This window comes from Palaemon carinicauda, chromosome 4 (assembly GCF_036898095.1).
Source record: "Palaemon carinicauda isolate YSFRI2023 chromosome 4, ASM3689809v2, whole genome shotgun sequence".
Taxonomy (NCBI): domain Eukaryota; kingdom Metazoa; phylum Arthropoda; class Malacostraca; order Decapoda; family Palaemonidae; genus Palaemon; species Palaemon carinicauda.
The window spans coordinates 162,157,994-162,181,796 of record NC_090728.1 but is presented as its reverse complement, the minus strand read 5'-3'; the positions used below and the strand labels follow the sequence as shown (position 1 = coordinate 162,181,796).

The 23,803-nt window shown below is 38.3% G+C and overlaps 1 protein-coding gene across 5 annotated transcripts in view; it reads left to right on the top strand.

Annotated features, from left to right (window-relative positions):
• LOC137640127 (RUN and FYVE domain-containing protein 2-like) overlaps positions 1-23,803 on the top strand; it is a 144,295-nt gene that overhangs the window by 89,084 nt on the left and 31,408 nt on the right. For 3 of the 5 annotated variants that reach the window (XM_068372613.1, XM_068372609.1, XM_068372612.1), the window contains 6 exons: positions 8,216-8,394; positions 8,549-8,658; positions 10,338-10,545; positions 10,943-11,100; positions 15,292-15,469; positions 18,461-18,721. In XM_068372613.1, coding sequence (XP_068228714.1) covers positions 8,216-8,394; positions 8,549-8,658; positions 10,338-10,545; positions 10,943-11,100; positions 15,292-15,469; positions 18,461-18,721 — 1,094 coding nt within the window. Of the gene's footprint in view, positions 1-8,215; positions 8,395-8,548; positions 8,659-10,337; positions 10,546-10,942; positions 11,101-15,291; positions 15,470-18,138; positions 18,214-18,460; positions 18,722-23,803 lie in introns of all 5 variants that reach the window. The other 2 variants (XM_068372611.1, XM_068372610.1) reach the window with 1 other exon arrangement.

Genomic DNA, 23,803 nt, shown 5'->3' with positions numbered 1-23,803 from the left:
TTTTTAGGAAAGCCAGATTTAGGGCTATACTGTACAGTACAATGCTGTCTATAGAATAATCGTTACAGTATTTTAGATTGTTTCCCAATAATCAATTTAATTTCTGTTTATAACTTATTATTGTACTGAATTTTTATTTGTGTCTGTGTTATGTTACCCAATAAAGTAAAAGTAGGATGAACTACCCTTAAGACCTAGAGCATTGGAAGATATATTTTACTATATGGATTCCATATGGATCCTAATGTTCCATAGATACAATTCCTAAACATACCTTTGGGGCCATCCTGATTAGTTAAAACTTCTGATTTTGGGTTTGGTTAGAAACTACTTATTGCTAATAGGATGTAAGGAAAGATTCCTTCACAGTAAATGAATACATGAATTTTCAATATTAAACTTACCCGATAATCATGTAGCTGTCAACTCCGTTGCCCGACAGAATTCTATGGAGGGATACGCCAGCTATCACAATACTAGAAGGGGGTGTACTTACCAGCGCCACCTGTGGCCAGGTACTCAAGTACTTCTTGTTGACACCTCCTCAATTATTCCTCTGTCGTGCTTCCGGCAAGACGTTCTGGGATACGCTTATGTTCTTGGAGTATTTTCACGACTTTGGTGAAGTATTTCTCTTTGATTTCGGCTGTCGCTTTACTGGAAACTTCTATATTAGCTTAGTTAGCTTTTGGAATTAATTTGATTAATTATGGTGACGAAGAGAGTATGAACTCTCTTTCACCTTTAAATGGCCGACCCTTCCCTTAGACGGAAGTGTTGGTGTCTAAGAGAGTATAGACTCTCTTTCTTAATTTTGCTTAACAAAAGTTATAGATTTATTTTATATCTCTCCGCCTCTTATAGGCCTCTTCGATTAACTTCCTTTTATTATAAACTTATTAAAATTAATTTTTATATTTGTTTATATTCGACCTTCCTAATAGTAGGCGGTCTTTTCTTGGTACCGAAGTTAATTAACATTGAGCCTGTCATTTTGGTTTTACCTGTTAACATATTATGCTATTTTAATGTCTTTGAAAGAATTTCTTTGATAGTCTCGTATTGTTTTCAAAGTTGAACTAACGTTTTGTTTTGTCTCTGCAGTTGTTGACGTTCAGAACGTTCAACTTGCGCTCTATCGTTACGATAGAGAAAGAATTTTCACGGTTTCACGTTGCAGTAAGAGTAACCGTGTCTAGCGTTTTGTTCATTCTTTCTTAACTTAATGGTTTTAATCCTAATAAAGGAACTTTTCATTTTGGGAAATATTTCAGTTTTTTCCTTTAACAATAATATGTTTTAACGATATATATGATTGGGCTCTTCTCTCAGGTTCTAAGTCAAGAGAGAGAGAGAGAGAGAGAGATAGAGACGGAGGGAGAAAGAGGAGGATAAACGTTTCATTCAAGCGAGTAACGTTGTTATCGTTTTTGCTCTTCTCCCTAGTCTCTTTAGGGGAAGAAGGTAAACGTTTCTAGAGTGATCTAGTGTTTAGTCTCTTTCCAGCCACTGAATTATTTATCTTTCATTAGATTTTTCTGTTACATTGTAATTCTGTTTTCGCAATTACTAACTTTTGAGAAAGGATAGAATTGCGTGTTTCAGGTACAAACCACTTAAAGTTTCGAGTTCAGTGAAATAAGTGCAAACAGAAAATCAAAGTGATAAGTGATTAGCGCAAAGTGTGTCAGTGTTGTGCGTGAGGGTACTTCTGTGCGCGCCAGTTGTCCTCCCAGTCCGGGACCTCTTGCAAGCTCCCAAGCCCAGGGGAGAAGCAATGTCGAAGGGCAGAAGGGTTCAGCAGGCCTTGATCGGCGCACAGAAGTATCCTCGGTGGTTGTGGGCGTGTCTTACCGAGACCGTCACTCCCACCCGCAGACGATTGAGCCCTTATTTTGCTCGTCTGCAGAAGAATTTAGGGGAGAAAACGCTGGTCTCAGGTCTCAAGACCTCTTAAACGTAAAGTCCAGACCTATGCCAGACGTACGAAGTTAGAGTTCAACAACCCGGATGCAGTCATTGGGTTAGCTCTGACTCTCCTCAATCATCAGTTGAATGCACTCCGCCTAAGAGGAGTAAGGTTCTGCCACAACAGAGCTCGACTGTTAAGGCTTTACCTCAGCCTACTGTAGTTTCTGCCGACCCCAAGTGGACTCTACTACAGTCCATGCAAGCACAGCTTTCGGACTTGATGCGTGAGTGTCGGGCTGAGAGTGTTGCGCCTCCGCCTACACTCCCTCCGCCTGCGCTCGCTCCGCCTGCGCTCGCTCCGCCTGATCGCAGTACCACCTGCCAGGCGTACGATGTTGAGCCACGTTCTGAGTTTGCTGTTCCCAGTGGTGTTCAGCCTCCGCCTTCCTTAAGGCAACCTTTACAATGGGATCAGGAGGATTATACCTCTCTTCCTCCGCCTCCACTTGCTGCTCCACCAGTGATGCAACACTCGGTTGAGGTACAACAACCTCTCCCGTCCATGAGTCAGTCTCCTCAGCTCTCGCTGCAGCGAGCTCAACCCTCCTCAAGGCAAGCACCTCAACACCTTAGCCTTGCGCCTCAGGAGCCTCAACTTGCGAGATTTTTACTGCGTTCTGCGCAGCCACTACCTTTTCGCTCTCAGCTCACACCGCAGGAACCTCAACTCGTTCCTCAGGAACTTGCTACTGCGCATCCGCCAACCACTCAGCAAGCGCAACCCTTGAGTTCAGCCACTCATGCCAGGAGTCAGCCTCCTCCACCCAAGCGCCTACCTTCTGCTACTTCCTTTGATCAGCCTTTGCAGACTGAGCCTCAGGTGTTCCCTCAACAGAGTCTTGAAGAGGAAACCACAACTATTGTTGTTCCAGCTCGTTCTGACTCTGCTGTTCAGCATACCTTACCTCCATTTTCAAACCTTATGATAATGGAGGTTATTTGTATTACTTATAAAAATATATTTGTATTCCTGGCAATATATTTTTAACAATATCGCAAAATATGGCAAAAATATGAATCATGAGTTATGAATGTAAGGTATATATTATGTTGATATTAAAACCCCATGCAAGCATGCATAAAGCACTCTAGCACTGGTCATGGAATTTCTGAGAAATGTTAAACGCCATGCACACGCTCTGCTTACCTTACATGCTCTGCTTACAGCATGCTCTGCATACTACATGCTCTGCATACAACATGCTCTGCATTCAGCATGCTCTGCATACAACATGCTCTACATACAGCATGTTCTGCATACAGCATGCTCTGCATACAACATGCTCTGCATACAGCATGCTCTGCATTCAGCATGCTCTGCATACAACATGCTCTGCATACAGCATGCTCTGCATTCAGCATGCTCTGCATACAACATGCTCTACATACAGCATGCTCTGCATACAGCATACTCTGCATACAACATGCTCTGCATACCTTACCGCATGCTTCTCAGTCACACATCTTTGGTTGTTGCCAACTCACTAGACTGTCAAGCAGTTTCAGAACGTTGCCTTCTAGTCTGCTGCTTTTGCACCAGTGAACCCTCACTGAGAGAACTTAGCTTTTCTAGGATATGGTCCCTGTAGATGAGAAAGTTCTTTTCTCCCTCCTTCTGATATTCCCTTGAGGACTCTGTCATTTGGAGGGAGCCTTTAGCTGCATAGCCTCCTATGGACTTTTATTTAAGCATAACATGCTTCCAGGGAAGGTAATGGTTCCACTTCAGTCGCTAAGCCCGTCTGTTACCACACCTGCTCCCATAGACCTTGAGCTGTGTTACAAGACATGCAGTCCAAGCTTAGTCCTTGTTAGAGGATTTTTTGTTTACGGAGTCAATGTGTCACGGGGAAGACGTTCAACAACCAACAGAAGTGACTTGTTGTGACGCAGTGCGGCAACCTCAGCAACCCGATAAGGAGTTGTCTGTACGACCCAGACAGTCTAGACAGATTCGGGTTGTCACTGTACTTCCTCGCTTGCCCATGATTGACAGTTCACAGACTGTGCAGCAGTACCATGATCTTGTGTCCGGCTCCGTCAGACGACTGGCTTTTAAGAGCTCCCACAAGTCGTCGCTGTCTGGAGATTTTCAAATGGACTATGGATCTGACCAAGGAACTGGGCCTCCTGGTCAATTTTGAGGAGTCTCAGCTCGTCCCATCCCAGACCATTGTCTCCTTGGGTATGGATCTTCAGAGTCGAGCTTTTCGGACTTTTCCGTCGGCCCCAAGGATCTTCCAAGCCCTAGAATGCATCCAGAGCATGCTGAGAAGGAACCGATGCTCAGTCAGGTAGTGGATGAGTCTAACAGGGACACTTTCATCGCTGGCCCTGTTCATCGTGTTAGGGAGACTCCACCTCCCCCCCCTTCAGTATCATCTAGCTGCTCACTGGATAAAGGACATGACGCTAGAGACGGTCTCAGTTCCTGTTTCCGAAGAGAGGAGGTCTTCTCTCGCGTGGTGTAAGAACAGCTTTCTTCTCAAGGAAGTCTACCTTTGGCTGTTCAGAAACACGACCGCCGTCTCCTCTCGGACGCATCAGACACGGGCTGGGGTGCGACTTTGGACGGACAAGAATGCTCGGGAACATGGAATCAGGAGCAAAGGACACTTCACATCAATTGCAAGGAGTTGTTGGCAGTTATTCTGGCCTTGATAAACTTCAAGTCCCTCCAGCTTAACAAAGTGGTGGAGGTGGACTCTGACAACACCACAGCCCTGGCTTACATCTTCAAGCAGGGAGGGACTCTTTCGTGGAAGTTGTTCTAGATCGCAAGGGACCTACTCATCTGGTCTAAAGATCGAAAGCTAACTGGTAACGAGGTTCATTCAGGGCGGTATGAATGTCATGGCAGATCACCTCAGACGGAAGGGTCAGGTCATCCCCACAGAGTGGACCCTTCTCAAGAATGTTTGCAGCAGACTTTGGGCCCTGTGGGGTCAGCCAACCATAGATCTGTTCACTACCTCGATAACCTAGAGACTCCTGTTGTATTGTTCTCCGATTCCAGACCCAGCAGCAGTTCACGTGGATGCTTTTCTGCTGGATTGGTTCCATCTCGACCTGTATGCATTCCCGCCGTTCAAGATTGTCAACAGGGTACTTCAGAAGTTCTCCTCTCACAAAGGGACACGGCTGACGTTGGTTGGCTCCGCTCTGGCCCGCGAGAGAATGGTTCTTAGAGGTACTGCAATGGCTGGTCGACATTCCCAGGACTCTTCCTCTAGGAGTGAACCTTCTAAGTCTACCTCACGTAAAGAAGGTACACCCAATCCTCCACGCTCTTCGTCTGACTGCCTTCAGACTTTCGAAAGACTCTCAAGAGCTAGGGGCTTTTCGAAGGAGGCAGCCAGAGCGATTGCCAAAGCAAGGAGAACATCCACTCTCAGAATCTATCAGTCTATAGGGGAAGTCTTCTGTAGCTGGTACAAGACCAATGCAGTTTCCTCAACCAGTACCACTGTAACCCAGATTGCTGACTTCCTGTTATATCTAAGGAAAGTAAGATCCCTTTCAGCTCCTACGATCAAGGGTTACAGAAGTATGTTGGCAGCGGTTTTCCGCCACAGAGGCTTGGATCTTTCCACCAACAAAGATCTACAGGACCTCCCTAGGTCTTTTGAGACCTCAAAGGAACGTCGGTTGTCCACTCCAGGCTGGAATCTAGACGTGGTCCTAAGGTTCCTTATGTCATCAAGATTTGAACCTCTCCAATCAGCCTCTTTTTAGGACCTCACATTAAAAACTCTTTTCCTCGTGTGCTTGACAACAGCTAAAAGAGTAAGTGAGATCCACGCCTTCAGCAGGATCATTGTTTTCACATCTGAAACGGCTACATGTTCCTTGCAGCTCGGTTTTTGCTAAACGAGCTTCCTTCACGTCCTTGGCCTAAGTCGTTCGAGATCCCAAGCCTGTCCAACTTGGTGGGGAATGATCTGAAGAGAGTACTTTGCCCAGTTAGAGCTCTTAGGTACTATCTAAAAAGGTCTTAACCTTTACAAGGACAATCAGAAGCCTTATAGTGTGCTATCAAGAAACCTTCTTTTCCAAGTTCTAAGAACTCAGTTTCTTACTATTCAGGCTTCTGATTAGAGAAACACATTCTCATCTGAAGGAAGAAGACCTTGCTTTGCTGAAGGTAAGGACACATGAAGTGGGAGCTGTGGCTACTTCAGTGGCCTTCAAACAGAGCCATTCTCTGCAGAGTGTTATGGATGCAACCTATTGGAGAAGCAAGTCAGTGTTCGCATCATTCTATCTCAAAGATGTCCAGTCTCTTTACGAGTACTGCTACACCCTGGGACCATTCGTAGCAACGAATGCAGTAGTAGGCGAGGGCTCAGCCACTACATTCCCATAATCCCATAACCTTTTAACCTTTCTCTTGAATACTTTTTATGGGTTGTACGGTCGGCTAAGAAGCCTTCCACATCCTTGTTGATTTGGCGGGTGGTCAATTCTTTCTTGAGAAGCGCCGAGGTTAAAGGTTGTGATGAGGTCCTTTAGTATGGGTTGCAGCCCTGTATACTTTAGCACCTTTGAGTTGATTCAGCCTCCCAAGAGGAACGCTGCGCTCAGTAAGGAAGACGATCTTATTAAAGGCAGAGTAACGGTTCAAGTCGACTTCCTTACCAGGTACTTATTATTTCATTGTTATTGTGGATAACTGATTATATGAAATACGGGATACTTAGCTATCCTTTAATCTTGTACACTGGTTTTCACCCACCCCCCTGGGTGTGAATCAGCTACATGATTATCGGGTAAGTTTAATATTGAAAAATATTATTTTTATTAGTAAAATAAATTTTTGAATATACTTACCCGATAATCATGATTTAATCGACCCTCCCTTCCTCCCCATAGAGAACCAGTGGACCGAGGAATAATTGAGGAGGTGTCAACAAGAAGTACTTGAGTACCTGGCCACAGGTGGCGCTGGTAAGTACACCCCCTTCTAGTATTGTGATAGCTGGCGTATCCCTCCATAGAATTCTGTCGGGCAACGGAGTTGACAGCTACATGATTATCGGGTAAGTATATTCAAAAACTTATTTTACTAATAAAAATAATATTTTGATCAAAGAAAACAATAAAGAAGATGATAAAACTACAAATATATGAAAGGACTTAGAAGTTTAATGAGGCAAGTAGAATTATCTGAGGTATTAGTTTGCGAATATTTTAGGGAGTGAATGAATGCTGGACTCTAATAATTAAGATAAGTAAAATGAATAATTCACATGCTAGAGGAGATTAAATGTGTTACTTAAAAGTAGTAACAAGGAGTATTAAAAGGAAATTGTTATTTACAGTACTGATAAATCAAAATTAGATAATGCCAAGTATACAAGGAACTTATATGTAACATACAATTTATTAGGCTCTCCTCTCGTTACCATATATGACCTATGTAATGCACCAGAAACTAAATAAAAATAAGACTATTGAGAAACTTCTTCATAGATGGCAAATTTGTAGATGTGGATTGTGACAATTTGTTTCTAATGATTGACCCATGCAATGGTGCATGTATATAGTCATAGGATGATGGTGGGGCACAAAAACTTACCTGAAGGGTCTACTTTTGATGAGTGAGGGGATATGATCAGTAGGTTAACCAGACCTTTGAACCTAAGTTCTTTAATCTCACTACATCTGATGAGGAATCCAGGGAAAAAAATAAATTGCCTGGTCCTTGTTCTGAGTTATGAAGTATTGTTAGTTATAATTATAATTGGAGTTTTTACCCAGGACTTGTAGAACTTGAGTCTTAGGAGATTCTGTGTAAAACATGAACCCATAAACTCTAAATTGTTATGGCCAAGTCATTGGTAATTTTCTTTGAAGATATATATTTTGGAGTTAATTAACAATTCTGTAAAGGAAGCTGTCTTGCTCCATGATCTATTATTTTATGCATCAAAATCCTTTTTAAATATCTTCTAGCATGGTTTATATGGCATAGTATAAACAGTATCTCTTTGAAGAGTAATCTATTCTCCTAGTGTGTTTTGTCATATTATGCAGAGTTCTGCATGTGATGGCAGTTTCATGAAGATAAGTTTGTATTGTATACTAGTTATTTTACTTAATTGCTATGATTTCTATTGACGAGTAGATATGTTTGAGCCTAGTGTTGTTTGTTTTTATATTATGAATAATCATGAATAGTAACAGGCCTTATAATTCAGGAAATGTCTCTTGACAGAATGTTAACTAATAGTTTTGTCAGCAGAACGGGATCCAGTCAGCATTGAACGAAGCAATCTTGTTAATATCTGCAAACTGGTGGTCAAAGAACTGATTGAATCATCGCTGAAGTTTGGGCGTATGCTAGACTCTGATTCTGTACCTCTTCAGCATTTTTTTATTGTATTAGAACATGTACTACGGCATGGACTGAAGCCCAAAAGGGTAAGTGTAAGGCTTGTTTGTTTTGAACTTAATTACAAGTAAAGAACTACTGAATCAGTACTGTGGAAAAATGAGTTGAATTGAATTATTAATGGATAATGTTGATGCCATTGAAGCTGAATTATGAAATCGTCACTCCGAATATATGTTTCAGGGTATTTTGGGACCAAAAAAAGAGCTTTGGGATCTTTTTCAATTGGTAGAGAAGTGGAGTTATGAAGCTCAAGACATAACTGCCAGTGTACGAAACCTACCTACTGTAAAGTAAGTGGAATAGATAGCATGGATTTTACATTTTTTAAGCCTTTTCTTAAATAGCCTTGCTTATTTAATTAATACAAAGCTAATTTTGTAGTTTGGTTATGATAAAAGGTCTTCATATGTTGAGTTGATAATTAATAGATACCTGGTAATTAATAGGATTTAATGGCCAGAGGTGCATTTGATAGCTGAGAGTTGATTCATTCTTTAGACTAAGTAACTTGAGTTTTTCTTCTTTGGTGAGTTTGCATTGTCTTTCACTACTTTCATATAATTTTTTCTTTTATCTCATCTTCATTGACTCACTTTAATGAACTCATTCAAGGGTTCTGAATATATAATTGTGTCACAATGTGCAAACAGATACAGTATTGACAATCCTTGATGAAATGTGTATTAGATTAAAAATTAGAGATGACACTACAGTAGGGTCAAGGCACACTACCATTTAATGCACTCATTTGCTTTGATCAATGGGCATAACACACAGGATAATAAGTAAGTTGGTGAAGGCTTTATGGTGGTACTTTTGTACTTATCTTGATCTAAATCTTAGGCATTTAGTAGTTGTAAGTGCTGTTACAGTACACTTTCATTTGAGAGTTAGTATGCCTGTTGTTTTTTTCTGGAAACTATATAGTATTTATATCACATTTACTCTATTCTGTATATAGTTTTTAATGTATTTTAAATGTGGATTAAAAATGTCAGGGGAGGACAGAAAGGGGGTAAGAAGTAGAAAACATTTGGAAGAACTGTAACTTTTACTTTTAATCATTGTAGGAAGTGAGTTGACAGGCCCAGGAGAAGGTCATGCTCTTTTTATTGGGTAATGAATTCCTTGGTATTCCTCCTTATTGATACTCAACCTTGCTACAACTCCAGAGGGTTGATATGGATTTTGGGAAATGAGATAGCTACCCATTTCTCGCATGGAGGAAGGCCCATTACCCACTACACATTTGACATCTGGGCTTAAGTTGCTCTGTAGTAAAATGCATTGCCTCACTAAAATATTCTGAGGTTGCGAAAGCATTTAAAGAGTATAAAAATTCTTACATATATATATTGAATAATATAATGAGTGATACTAAGTGGGATTTCATTTAGAACCTTTTCAGTTGTGATAATGGCCATTAAAGAGGTAGTTGCAGGAAAGTTTTCATTCTCTTTCCCTGATATCCATCTTCTGAGAAAAGTAGCATAACTAATGAACAATAAAGGAGGAACCTAATATTAATATTAGAACCAATTTAGAAATTTAGTTTCCTCTCATTAGTCCCAGGGAAAAGTAATGTCTGGTATTTGAAGTGTAGTGGACTGGTTTGGTTTGACATTAAATATTCCAACAGTGCCAGTGGGGATGTGAAGTACTGACTAGCTATATCATCACCCACCTTTGTCTTTTATCTTTTCTAATAAAAAAAGGTACCAGTTTGTTTTATCCAACTACATCTTCCCCTTAGAGGTTGTAAATGTTTTTTTTTTTTTCTGGAATAGAGGGAACCCCAAAGCAATAAAAAGCACTAAAAGAGACTCAAGGTTTCTTGTACAGTATATTGAATGAGATAACTACCAGCTTCTATGGACTATACTTGATTAAGAAATATGAGGTAATTAAAGCAAGTTTGTATTTCTTGGATTAGAGTAATTTGTTATTTTTATTCACATTTCTTGATCAGGACCCACATTGGGAGAGCACGAGCATGGCTACGTTTGGCATTAATGCAGAAGAAATTGGCTGACTATTTTCGATTGCTGATTGAAAGGAGAGATGATTTGTTAACTGAATTTTATGAACCTGGTGCTTTGATGTTGGCTGACGAATCTATTGTCATTATGGGTCTTTTGGTAGGCCTGAATGTCATAGATTGCAACTTGTGTGTTAAGGTAGGTATTTTTTTTACTCATCCTTAGTCATAGATATAAAGTTATTAGAGACTGCATTTATTAAAGTGTTTTTATTTCTTTATATAAATAATGATTGTGTGAAGATTGAGAGAGGTATTTTGTTGTCTTGTAAGTAATTTTACTTTAAAGTATTTTCTTAAATTCAGATGAAATTTCATTGCTAAATTTGAGTAATGTACAGAAATTTTAATTAACCAAATAAATCCCCTCTTTATCATGGTTCCTAAAGGAGTGAGTGAATAGTCTATTATGTTTTGTTATGTCAGGGATAAATTACTCAATGTATTACATTACATATCAAATTTCATATTTATACAACGTGAAATGAATTTTAAATGGGGATATGATATAGTCTATTGTTTTATTTTCTCAACAGGAAGAAGATTTAGATAGTCAAATGGGTGTCATTGATTTTTCACTTTACCTTAGAAATTCTGGTGCAGATTCTAGCCCTGACGATATTCCAGAACAGACAGATATGACAAAAGTTCTCGATCAAAAGAATTATATTGAAGAACTTAATCGTCATCTCAAGTAAGTGTTAGATCTTCATCATAGCCCTTTTTCATTTGTCCACTATGCTGTAAGTTGATTGATAGGTTAATTGTTCATAAAAATGCAAACCACTGCCTTACTGGAAACTTATTTTACTTATTTGAGAGGCATGTTAAAAATTTAAGAAAAGGGCAGCACTTATTTATATGAGTACATGGACATGGCTTCCACTTTGGCACCTTACTGTGTCAGTTCAAGTCATCTGCAGTAAGTACTTTACTATCCAACCATCGACCTCCATAAGAAGCCCAATTGTTTCAAATTTAGATGTAATGAGGATGAATCTCATTTTGGTGAGAATTACCACCATGGATATTGCATCTCCATTGCTCCATTACTACCTCTTCATCTAAGAAAGAGGAACAACCAGAAAGATGCCATATACAGCAAGTCCTTGCATCATGTCAGATATCTGTTCCTTCATGTTGTAAATCGAGTCTTGATGAAATTTTGACACCCATGTCACTCACCTAATGAAGTTGTAAAATCTTAATCAAGATCATTAAAACCAACTTTATGACATGGAAACATGAGTAACACATGGAGGACATAAATTTAAAATGATAAAAGGAAACCATAAAAAATGAAAATTAAATTCCTTAATTTTATAACTATAATTGGCATTGCACACTGGAAGGGGTATTGCAAGGGCTGGAGTGAGAGATTTAATGAAAGGAGAAACTGGAGAGGCAGGGGAACTTGCAGGTGCTGGCTATACTGGTGCACACAAGTCACAAATGATTCATTGAGCTGGGAGGTGGGAGGAAATACTGTAATAAAGAAGCAGCTAAGTTAAATGGTACAATATCTGTTACAAGCCTCTATACCTTCGTGAAAAAGCTTTCCAGTCTAGTCTGGGTGGATTGGGGTTTGTATTACCCATCATTCACTTGAATATTCTGCTTCTCAAGTTGAATGAGGTCTTCAGCAGATAAACCTCTCCATGAGATGCCAGCAGCTCTGTAACATCCTCTGTCTCTACTTCCAAATTAAGTTGCATACTAAGACAATAAGCTTCTTGGTAACTGAGTCCACTGTCTCCTGAAAGCCATGGGAGCTATTAAGAAATGGGTAAAGTTTTTCCACACACCATTCAGTTTGTCTGCTTTACTTCATCCTAAGAATAAGCAATGTTCTTTATAGCTGAAAAAATATATGATTTCCATAAGTCCTTGAGAGCTAAGATCTTGTTCATCTCAGATGCATGTAAGGCCATAGCAATGTTTTTTGAAGGTACAGTAGTGGGCCTTGAAAGAAGCATTCTCACCTTGGCTTCTTAGGCTGTAAAAGGGCTATGTTATTGGTTGGAAGGTAAACCCTTTCAATTGCCCTAAAGTTGAGTACCCTAGGATTCTCAGCCTGACACACCTGCAAAGGTTTCAGTTTGTAGTTACCAGCAGCATGAGCCCCATAAGCAAAGTCAATCTCTCCTGGCTAGTTTTATGGTCTTATGCCATCTCCCTCTTTGATGATGCACTGTAGGTACGATTAGGCATACGTTTCCAATATTCCCGTCTCATCCACTGTTAAGACCATTCTAACAAAGTAACCCACTCTTTGATTATCTTTGCCAACACATTAGGACATACACTTGTTGCTATCTCATCACAATTAGCAATTTCATCTTGATATTTAATGTTGAGATAATTCACGTGGTCCTTAAACTGCATGAACCAACCCCTGCTGGCCATAAATTCTTCACTCACTTCCTTCCCCTTTTCACTTTTTAATGCCTCAAACCATAATTTTGGTTTCTCCTAAATTAGTATATGGATTACTTGGATACTCCATTGACACTGGTCTTTCAATATCAATAATGAGACCACTACTCTGCTTTTTAATCACGGTTGGTTTAAAGGGGCAGATCCTTACATGTAATCTAGGAATATGATCTTTATCCATGATAATCTTCATGACAATTGAACGGCTTGGAGTATATGGCTGATGTTATTCTGCTCATATTTCAGGCTGTCATCCCCATAATAATACATTTACTCGTATAGAAAGTGTAGGAACAAACACCCTTTGGCAACACTCGGCACACAAGCTGTCAATGGAACGTAATAGGCTGCCCAACAATGTTTTTTAGTTGAGCACTTGACAAGAGAAGGCTCACTTTTTTCAGTACGGTTTGAGCATTTTTTGTTATGATTCAACCTTTTGCGTTTTTTACAATGAGCTCGCTAAAGAGGAGGTATATTTCCTCAGGAAGAATTGAATAATTACCAGAAGAAAACTTGGATATTCATAACCATTGCATGATGAGAGCTCTAGTTCTGAATCCTCCAGTGATAAAGATGTTAAAAGAGCCAATTTATTTTCTGATACAGAGTGATAATAACTTTTCATTAAACACATACACACAGAGAGCCCTTTGCTTTTGTTGCTGATAAGGTGGAAAATTATGTTTGAAGATAAAGAAAACTCATAAGAATACTTTGATAGTGAATATTGTAATGGGAACGAAAGCAGTAGGGTCATCTGGGATGGGCACTTAAGAGGTTAATAATGTTTTTGAAGTGATCTTGATCACACAAGGATTACGATATGTTTACAGCTTTGACGATGAGACATAAATGGAGATTTAGGGTTTGTTGCAGCTTAGGTAACTGGGAAAATTATTCCTTTCTAGGACGCTGTGCATGACATCACTCAGCAGACATCTTTGTTACTGGGGTACTATTGAAAGTTTAACTGCCCTTACCTTGCAGGGTCTTCCTGGTCTCCCCAATACAAATTGAGTCCATGCTTTGCCCATTGATACACTGGTCCTAGAGCAGAAAAGAAAATATTTCTTTGGTAATCATGTTGGATGAGATTCAATGTTCTAGCCTTTCACAGGAAAGTCCTTAAACTCCTTTTTTGGTCGTCATTTAGAGCTAAATTATTTCAATACTTAAGAGTTGGTTACAATGTCTTTTTTTCACTTCCCTTTATTAGAAAGGGTTGTAATTATTGCATCTTCAAATAGTGTCTGTTCGGTAAGAGATGTTCAGTATATTTTCAACAAACTATAGATATTACAGGTAGTGACCATAATTGGCTCAGTATGACTAGGATTTCAATTCGTCCTGTCCAAAATTCAGTCATCTCTAGTTGAGGGTTTGGTCTCAAAGACTTGCCAAGTTTGGCCAATGTTATATAACCCTTTAAGATTAAGATTCTAGTTATTAGAAGTAAACCTACATCTCTTAATTATTGCAGAAATGTTTCTTTGGATATCATTTGAAGAACCCTGACTCTTGGCACTGTAGTCTTTTCAATTTTTTAAACTCTATTCAGTTATAGATTTCTTTTTTGAGATTTCAAATATCATTAGAAAAACAATTGGGAGTCCTGTATTATTAACTGTATTTTAAGATGATTTTCATTGAATCTAGACTAATTAAGTCTAGAATTTTAATTGTTACAAAGTTTGAATTTCTTATAGACCCATCTCATTCCTTCACTGGCTTCCCACCTCCATCAGTGTGTGGTAGTCATCAATATGAATATCAGTAGAGGTTCATAGAAATAAAGCAGATTTTTAATTATGATATTTTTATACTCACCTGATGTTCATATACAAGCCCACCCTCCTCCCCCACTGACTTTTGATGTCAAGAAATAGGGAATACTTTCAACTTCAGAACTATTAGCATGCTACTTACCATTAACCACTATACTGTTACATTATTTTACTCAGGACATGTATATTTTGAAAGGAAAGAAAATTAGAAAATATTTGATAAATTTTCGCTGGTAAATGCCAATAAACTGAGCTTTTGAAGAAGAAGCAATATAAATACTGTATCAGGTGAGTATAGAAATAAAAAATGTTATTACAATTCTGATTTTGTTTTCATGGTAAATTGAGTCATTTATATATGCAATATATTTTGCCTGTAAATATTGTACTTGGGAGTCTTTGTAATGCAATTATATACTCAATGGTATTTGTTATGGCTGATAAAGATTCAAGTAACAACGTAGCCAACCATCTACATATGAAAGTTGATGCTCATTGAGGACCTATTTTTTCGCTTCAATATAGAATATGCTTGCAAAGTCATTCATCAGATCACTGAAAGACATAAAAGGTAACTGAAATATTAATAAAACAATCTCTGGAATACTTTAATTTATTCAGGAATAAGTCTGAGAAGTAATTTTCTTGTTATTTTTCCTTAGCGCAACAGTAACTAACCTTCAAGCAAAAATGGAGGCATTAACAACTACAAATGCACTCATGAAAGAAGACTTGGCCATTGCTAAAAACTCCATCATCCATCTCCAAGACGACAATGATCGTTTGCGTAAAGACAAAGGTCTTCCAACTCAGCAGCAGCAAGAAGAAATAGACCGAGAGGTTAGTATAGTTTAACAATTTTATTTTTATTCAGTCTCATTTAGTTATTGTATTTGATATGGTTCCAGTTGTGTGAGATGTCTGTTACTGATTATATCAAATTGTTATCATTGGGAAACTTATTCTAGTAGTAAGCAGAATTGACAATCATGTCAATTATCCACTTTAGAATTTCTTTCTCTAGTATATTTGGAAGATTTATATTAGAAAAGTGTAAAGAAGGACCCTTTTCACCGGCCGTCACAGGTCGCCCCAGAAATCCACTTTAGAATCTCATTATTTGATGTGAGTGTAATCTTAATTTTCAAAGGAATGAGGAGAGGTCTGGTAAAACCTTGAAATATCCATCGTGTGATTGTGATTTGCTCAGTAACCATACCTTCCTACTGGTTGATTATCAGTCCTCTTAAAACATTGTAAAAGACAAGCTTTTTTTATTATTTTTTTATCATTATGTATGAAAAGGTGAAAGCAAGGGGAATAAATTCTATGATAGGATTTAAAGATTTTAGAAATGTACTTTACTTTGATGAATGTTACCTTTAGTTGATATCGCTAATATTTATTTACGAAGTCATCCAAGTGGGCAGGGTGACCAGGGGCATTGTCCAGCACTAGCAACATTTTGAAGGGCAAACATTTGGAGGCACAGTACAGCTTCACTGCTTCCACAAAAAAGTTGGTGAACCTGTATCAGCCAAGCTTTCTTGTTACATTTCCAGGTGATGGGTAGTCAATGCTCTAATATACTCTTGAGTGCTCTCGGATTCTCAATCTGATACACCAGCATGGGTTTCAGTTTGTAGTCACCAGCATCATTACCCTCCAAGAAACAAATTTTATGATAATTTGTATGCTTGAACTCCATAAGCCAACCTCTACTGGGCCCGCAAACTTCACATTTTCTGTTTTCATTTTTTTTTTTTCCAATGTGTCAAACAAGAATTTTCTTTTCACCTGAATTACCATAAGGCTCACTGGGATATGCTCTTGACTCTTTTCTTCCAACCAAACAACTAACAATCTCTCCATCTCAGTAATGAGACTACTACATTGATTTCTGATCCCTGTTGATTTCATAGAAGCATATCTCTTCACGTGATCAAGGACACAATCTTTATCCTTGATAATAATTTTGACAGTCAAGCTCCTAGATTTGTGTACGCCATAAGTATTGTCGAATTATCTCCGTTTTCTTCCTGTTTTACAATCTGTAACTTCATTTCCATGGTGCTGGCTTTCTTTTTCTTTGATGCACTGCCATCCTTGTCTGCCATAATGAAGAACGAATGGTTACGGGGAAAAGACCAGAAAAGCACAGAGGAAACGACAACCCAGAACGGTGTAAGCACAAGCATAGAAGCAATGACAATCGAGAACAGCGTAACAATGGTAATTGAGGATCGCTAATATGTAACCTGGTTTTCTTCCACCACCAAAGTGAGATACAGTATTAGTCAGCCTTACTTACATAAACTAGTCCATTCGTAACGACGATGAAGCAGCAGAGTTCAAAACACATTTTCTTAATGGCTTGCAGGCAGATGCGTCACAGACCAAATCCTCTTAAGATGAGACTATTGTAACCCAAGGACCTGCTATTGTAAAGGAAGGTACTTGATATCCAGGAAGCATGTGAGTGAGTGCAAGATAGGGTTGAATAGTGCATTATGTCTGGGGAAGTTTACCGTATTGTGTATGATCCCTATGTTTGGATATACTGTATCAAGCAACTAATGCTGTGGTATTTTTACTGCTAAAGGAATTCATTCACTATCCAGCAGTTGAATGGTAAATGTGGGTTGGATTTTTGTTCTTCTTTGAAACCATCCATTGTTATGGGAAATAACGCAGTTGAATAAAAATATACAATACAGTACTGTGTATGTTTATTTTTTGTCTTTGTTTATATTTGTCTTCCAACCAGGATGGAGTTTTTTATGAACTGAACAAATCTTATCTCAAGAACATTCATTTCTTTTTTTCATTGCTCATGTTGTGCTTCTGTGGTTATTTCTTGTCTTATGATTTGTTTATCATTCAAATACAGTAGTAGTGCATGTGTTGTTTATAAATTGTTTGATATTTTGAACTTTCTCTCAATGTGTAGTAACTGGAACAGGCTAACTATTGATATTGATGTATGTCATAAAAGGAAATGTATCCTATTGTGTCGGGGGTACAAAAATAGTTGTCTAAAATTCAAAGAACATTTCTTTCTTCTGTTACAAAAAAAAAGTCATTAGAAAACTGATAGTAGTTAAAGTTTGAGCGTATATATTAAATGTTGACTGAGTATGTAAAAGAAAAGCAAAGTATCTAAAATTTACAAAAGTGAAGCCACAAGAATTATTTTTTGGTTTATAGAAAGATTGGAAAAAGTAAGTAAGAATATAGTGAGGAGAAAGTTTGAATTTTCTAGTTGTTTATTTTCTCATAACTTGGGAGTGTTGGTTTTAGGGCCGAGGCAAACCTTGCATGTCATTTCTCTATGGTGGATTTTTTTTTCCTTTATATTCGTACCTTAGGAAAGTAACCTGCTTTTAGGTTGGTCCTGTTTGTGGTTAGCTGTTGTACGTTGTTATATTTATTTCTGTCAAAAGATTCTTCCTTCCTTTTGATCATTTGGACAAGATAGTTCTAACTTCTCTATTTGTTTTGTTTCAAAGTGGAGTCCTCGTCGCACATTTGACCATGTAATGTCGCCCTCCTATGCAAAAGGTTCCACTGGTAGAGAATTTACGGTACTGTATTCAGTTATCATTGTTTTCACCAAGTGATTGCACTGTCTTTTCTCTTGTCTCCTTTCTACACCTAATTTTCTTTTGCACACTAGTATATACATACTGTATTTATGGTAACATTTCTTCTAACTTAGGAATGCATAAAATGAATTAGTTGTAGGTGTGACTGGGGTATATAAAAAACTATGTACATGTACTTACTGGTAATTTTGTTTCTTGAAATTTTGTATTTTCTTTATTCTACTAGGCTATGAGGGCTAACCGAATAAGTGTTATTGGCTGTGAAGAAGAAATGCAGGATTTGAAAAGGCAGCTAGAGGAAGAAAGTGCTCATCGCAAGCAGGTAGAGAGAGAATTGGAGCTTCAAATTCAAATGAAAGCAGAAAGTGAAATGGCAGCGAAGCTGCTTGAGAAGGACATTCATGAAAAACAGGACACAATTATATCCTTACGACGTCAGCTTGATGATATTAAAGTCATTAACTTGGAAATGTATAGAAAGTTGCAGGTTAGTTATTTATATTATATTTATTTTATTTGTATTTACCTCTGACAGGTAACGAGATATTAATTTTATTTTAGAACTTGGGAGGAGGGCAAGATGTAGATTGTTATCGTGGAAGTAAATGCATTCGTTTGATTAGTCTTGGTATTCAAGAGCGGCATGTTCATTAGTATCACAGAAATATAACTAGGAAGTAAAATTTAACATGCTTGAAAGTAGATTGTGAGAAACTAATTTTTTAGTGCGCACTCACCCCACGTTTATAATATTTTACTAACTCATGAATATAGTACATTTTGGAGAAATGTGTGAATTGTTAATTTTTAAAATTATTCACTCTGAGTTATGGAATAATTCCATTTCATAAGTGTATTATCACCTGAAATTAAAAAAAATCAATGTTGATTAGGCCAGATATGGATCAGCTTCCCATATAAGTCTGCTTATCCAGTAGTTTTAAAAATGCCTCCTGTTCCATTCACAACTTTTCAGCTAGTTTATGTAAGCATGTCTTGTTATGCTTTTCCTGGCAGCATATTGGAACAACTTACTTGGAGGAATAGTCTGCCATGTGCATTTTTATTTTATGAACTGTTCTGAGCTTTGTGCGCTTTATATGATTTAAGTTTTCACTTGTGGTATATTTAGCCATTCATATATAGGTATTAAGTACCTTATGTCCTCTTATAGACTTCTTTGATCAGTGATAACAATGATTATTAATATCTTATTAGTAATGAATGTTTTAACTCCATAAGATAGGCCTGTGAATAGAATTATTAACATCTCATGGCAGTTTTTGAAATAGAGGAAGATAAGAAAAAATGTTTTTTTAAATTTCTGTTACAGAAGTCCTTACATTAAGTAGGAGTGATATTCTTCTTTAATCTTTACCCTGTTTGTCTTGAAATTGAACTTTCTTCCTTTATGTTGGAATTTTTAAAACCCATCTCTCTTATCAAGTCTTGTCACCACACAACATGGTGGAATAGTCTTATCACCACAAAATATGTTGGGATTCAAATCATGATGTATTTGTCTTGCATATTATTTTACACAATTTGTTTTATAGATAATGCAGGACTGAAAACGGATACCAGGTTAAAATTGTGCTATGATTACTAAACATAAAAGTATGTAAATAGTGTGTTGTAGTCATTTTTAAATAAGACACTTCCCAATAGGGAACTAGTGATAACATGTACAGTATGTTAATGGATGTTAATATGAATATTGGGTACTGGGTTGATTATGCCAGTTACATTCAATAACCTCAATATTAACTACATAATAATCCACTAAAAGTGAGTTAATTGACTGGTTGAAAAGAGATTGTTAAAGTTTATTCAACAAACTGCTTTGATGAGTACTGCAGTACCTAGGGTTACGAGTTTAAATCATTGTGGGAGCAAATTTGCACCCTAAGGTAATTTTTCCCTTAAGAAATAAGAAAATTCATGCAATGCGTTTCATATATCCGTAGATAAAAATATAGTATACGCTAACTTTTAAAGGTTTTGTAATGGTGATTATTATACAAATTATACCCCTTAACATCAGAGATTTATAATTCACAATAAAAATAGAAATGAGGAGAATCATGGCTTGCTTGAGGGAGATGAATGAGGAGGATGAGGAGTAGGAGGAAGGGGTTACTGCTTGTAAGAAGAATCTCTTCATGTTAATAATAAAAAAGCTAAAATTCAAGCTCTGTAGCATAGTAATAAGACCACTGTCAATGTATGGATGGGAAACATGAGCTCTAAGATGAAAAAAAGGAAGCAAAGGTTGAGAGAACAGAGATGAGAATACTGAGGGGAATACAGGAATATCACAGCTTAAAAGATTGAAAAATTTTAAGATAAGAAGGATAGCAGGCATAGTAAAGAATATAAAGGTGATAAAAGTGTTACAACTGAAGTGGTGTGGGTACGTGTTGAGGATAGATGATTGGGGGAAGTGAGGAGGGCTTGGCAGGAACCTGTTATGCGGGGAAAATGGAGACAGAGGCAGAGAATTTTATGGCAAGGTAAAGTGAAGGATATGGAGAGAAGAGGTTTAGTGAAAGTGGATACTTTTGATAGAAGACATTGGAGAGGGCACATCAGGCAACCAATAACTTACTGTAGGGATAACGGTGGGAGAGAAGAAGAATTATAATAATGATAAAGAAAATATTAATATTAATGATGGATATAATGGTAATGAATATTTTTATGTAATAGTACTTTTTAGAATGGAACTACATAAATAAGCTAACTTTATTTTTAATGTTTTATGAAAAATAAATTTCTTTTAAAAGTAATTTGTATCTTTCCTCGCTATATAAACCCTTGTCCTTTAATAGGAATAGGGAGATTGTTTTGGTGTGAGCTGGAAATGTTCGTTGGTATTGTTCAACAAATAGTTGAACAACTGGTGGAGGGTGCAGGTGAGAAGTCTCGCCCCCTTCACCAGTCTGAAAGCTTCACTTTTGACTTTTTGGCCCAGAACTGAGAGGGATGGTTGAGAAGGGAAGCTGGATTAAAGGTATCAGGTTTGTACAGTTTGGAAAAATACAAATTACTTCAGAAATTTGTGATTCATTCTTACACAGCATACACACTATCGGCTTTTAATAAGGAGACCTACTGCCTGGTAGTATGGAAGTTCCCTTGGAACTGAATTGGATGGTTAATTTTCTTTCTTGTAAGTATTTAACCGCTTGGTTTCGTACGAATGTACATGCAAAAGCAGTGATTTCAGCAACCTTCTAACTGTCTTTCATGGGGATGAGAAGACTGATCGGACCTGGTCTGTACACGGAGACGTACTCGGTCAAATGAAGAAACCCTTTTCCCGAAGGGGATACCAGTTTGGAATAAAACACTGGGGAACAGAAATTGTACAGGGTTGTACACTCGTGACCCGGTCGGAACTACTGCATAAAGAGGGGCAGTGTCGAAAGGAGCCCTCTCCTTACAACTACAGCTAGCCTTCCTGAACTTCTTCAACCTTTTCCTCCTCTTCTTTTTCATCATCTGAAAAGAAAAGTCAGAGGATGAAGAGGATGAGGAAGAAGAACAACTCGCACAATTTTTCCTCTTCCTGGCTCTCACTCTAGGCTCTGCAAGTAGAGAAGATGAGGTTTGAGTGACCAGCGATGACAAGGCTCCCCCAGGGGATGAAACCACATGGGTTGCTCCAAGAGGAGCCACAACACTGGGACAAACTGTTATGGGAGAGAAGAAAGGCACACTCACAGGGCCCTGCTGCCCTGCCACAAGAAGACCCAGAGGCACAACCACAGACAGATGGAGCAGGTGATATGGACTCTGAACCCTGAGGCACAATGGTTGGGTTGATAGGCACAGGGGAAGGATAACACTTGGGCTAGATCAAGGAATTGGCTTACCCTTGACACAGGGGCAACACACATTTTTGGTCTGAGGCTGGCTTACGCCCAAACCCATTCTCGACATCTCTCAGTGCCGGCGCCATTTCTGCCAACATGTGTCACTATCCAAGCCTTCACTGTCTGTTAGACTTGTGCGGGATGTGGGGACCACCGGAGTCCCTGATAGTAGGGGCACCACCACGTCTTTCACTACTTGCGTCACTGGGATCACAGGGGACACTGGCACTAGGGAAACCAGGCAAGAAGTAACCTTAGCTATAAGCTACATCATCAAAGTCAAGGAGGGCCTACCTGAAAAGCGTGAGGAAGACTTCCTTTGTTAAAACTCATTGTCAGCAGCCTGCACAGAGATGAATGAAGAGCTTCTAGCTTCCAAAGTGGTGCAGCAAACACTGGAAGTACACCACACATCATCAAAACCTGAAAAGCCTGTCAGTGCAGATTCGGGGCCTCCTTGCTCTGCATACTCCCTGAGGACTGAACCGGGGGTGTATGCACAGGGACGGCTATAGCAGACGCACTCACTGAGTAGAACGAAGTTGCAAAAGACGTCTTCGGTGTCTTCTTGGGCATTGCCAAGACAGACCCAAACAAAGGCTTAACTTGCTTCTTCCCCCTCAGGGTGTATGCGTGAACTTGGCACACGGGGATGATTACAAACAATCATGCCCCCTAAAAGACATGCACAGTTAATGTGGACTTACTGTTGGTTTACTCATAAAGCAGTTACAACGTCCACCCTTATCCCGACAAGTACAGACCTCTTGAGTTTGAAGGTTGTGAAATGGAAATTTCACAACCTTCAAACTCTTTCACTTCCTGCAAAAGAAAAAGTAAATGAAAAGTTCGATTGAGAGCTGACAGTACATGTGCACTTGTCAGCAGCCAAATCAGAAGTGAAACTTTCAGACTGGTGAGGGGCCGGAGCTTTTCGGTCACACCCTGCATCAGTTGTTTAACTACTCGTTGAACAATTCTGACGACCATCTCTAGCTCGCACTGAAACAGTCTCCCTTTCCCTATTAAAGCTCGATGGATTGTATGTCGTGCAGGAACAAATTACAGTATGATTGTGTTATAAATTATATACCTGTCAGTGATAATTATTTCACCCAGTCTAGAAAACTGTTGATTATTCAAAATTCTTATCTAGCAAAGTTTTGAAAGTTTTTCATTATAGTCACTAAAAATTAAAAATGGGCATATCTTTACATCTTTTAGTTGAATGGAAGATCACAAATAGGTACAAATTGATTGAATACCTGTATGATTGTGTATATGTAAGGGTTATGAGTTCATGAAATTTGTGGAGACTAAGATTCTTCATATTGACCTTGAAAGCTGATACTTTAACAACTGTTTGTTTGTAGGTCTAGAAGCCTGATTCTGTTAGAGCAGTTATGGTATTGAGAATAACCACTTTTATTTCATGAGTAATTAATTTATAATCTTTCAAGTAAATTTCCTTTTTCTCTCTTTTCTTAATTTGTTTTCAGATTTATGACAAAAATAAATTTATCTTATATTTTCTGTGCTTTTAAGATTACATCATCATTATCAGTTACATACTGTGATGTCCTTTGCTAATAAGTGAGCAGTTGGAATACAGTTTACATAAGACAACTTCAGTTGTACTAAGACATATGGCATGTATGTTATTGCACCCAAGATCATTGCGAATTCGTCTG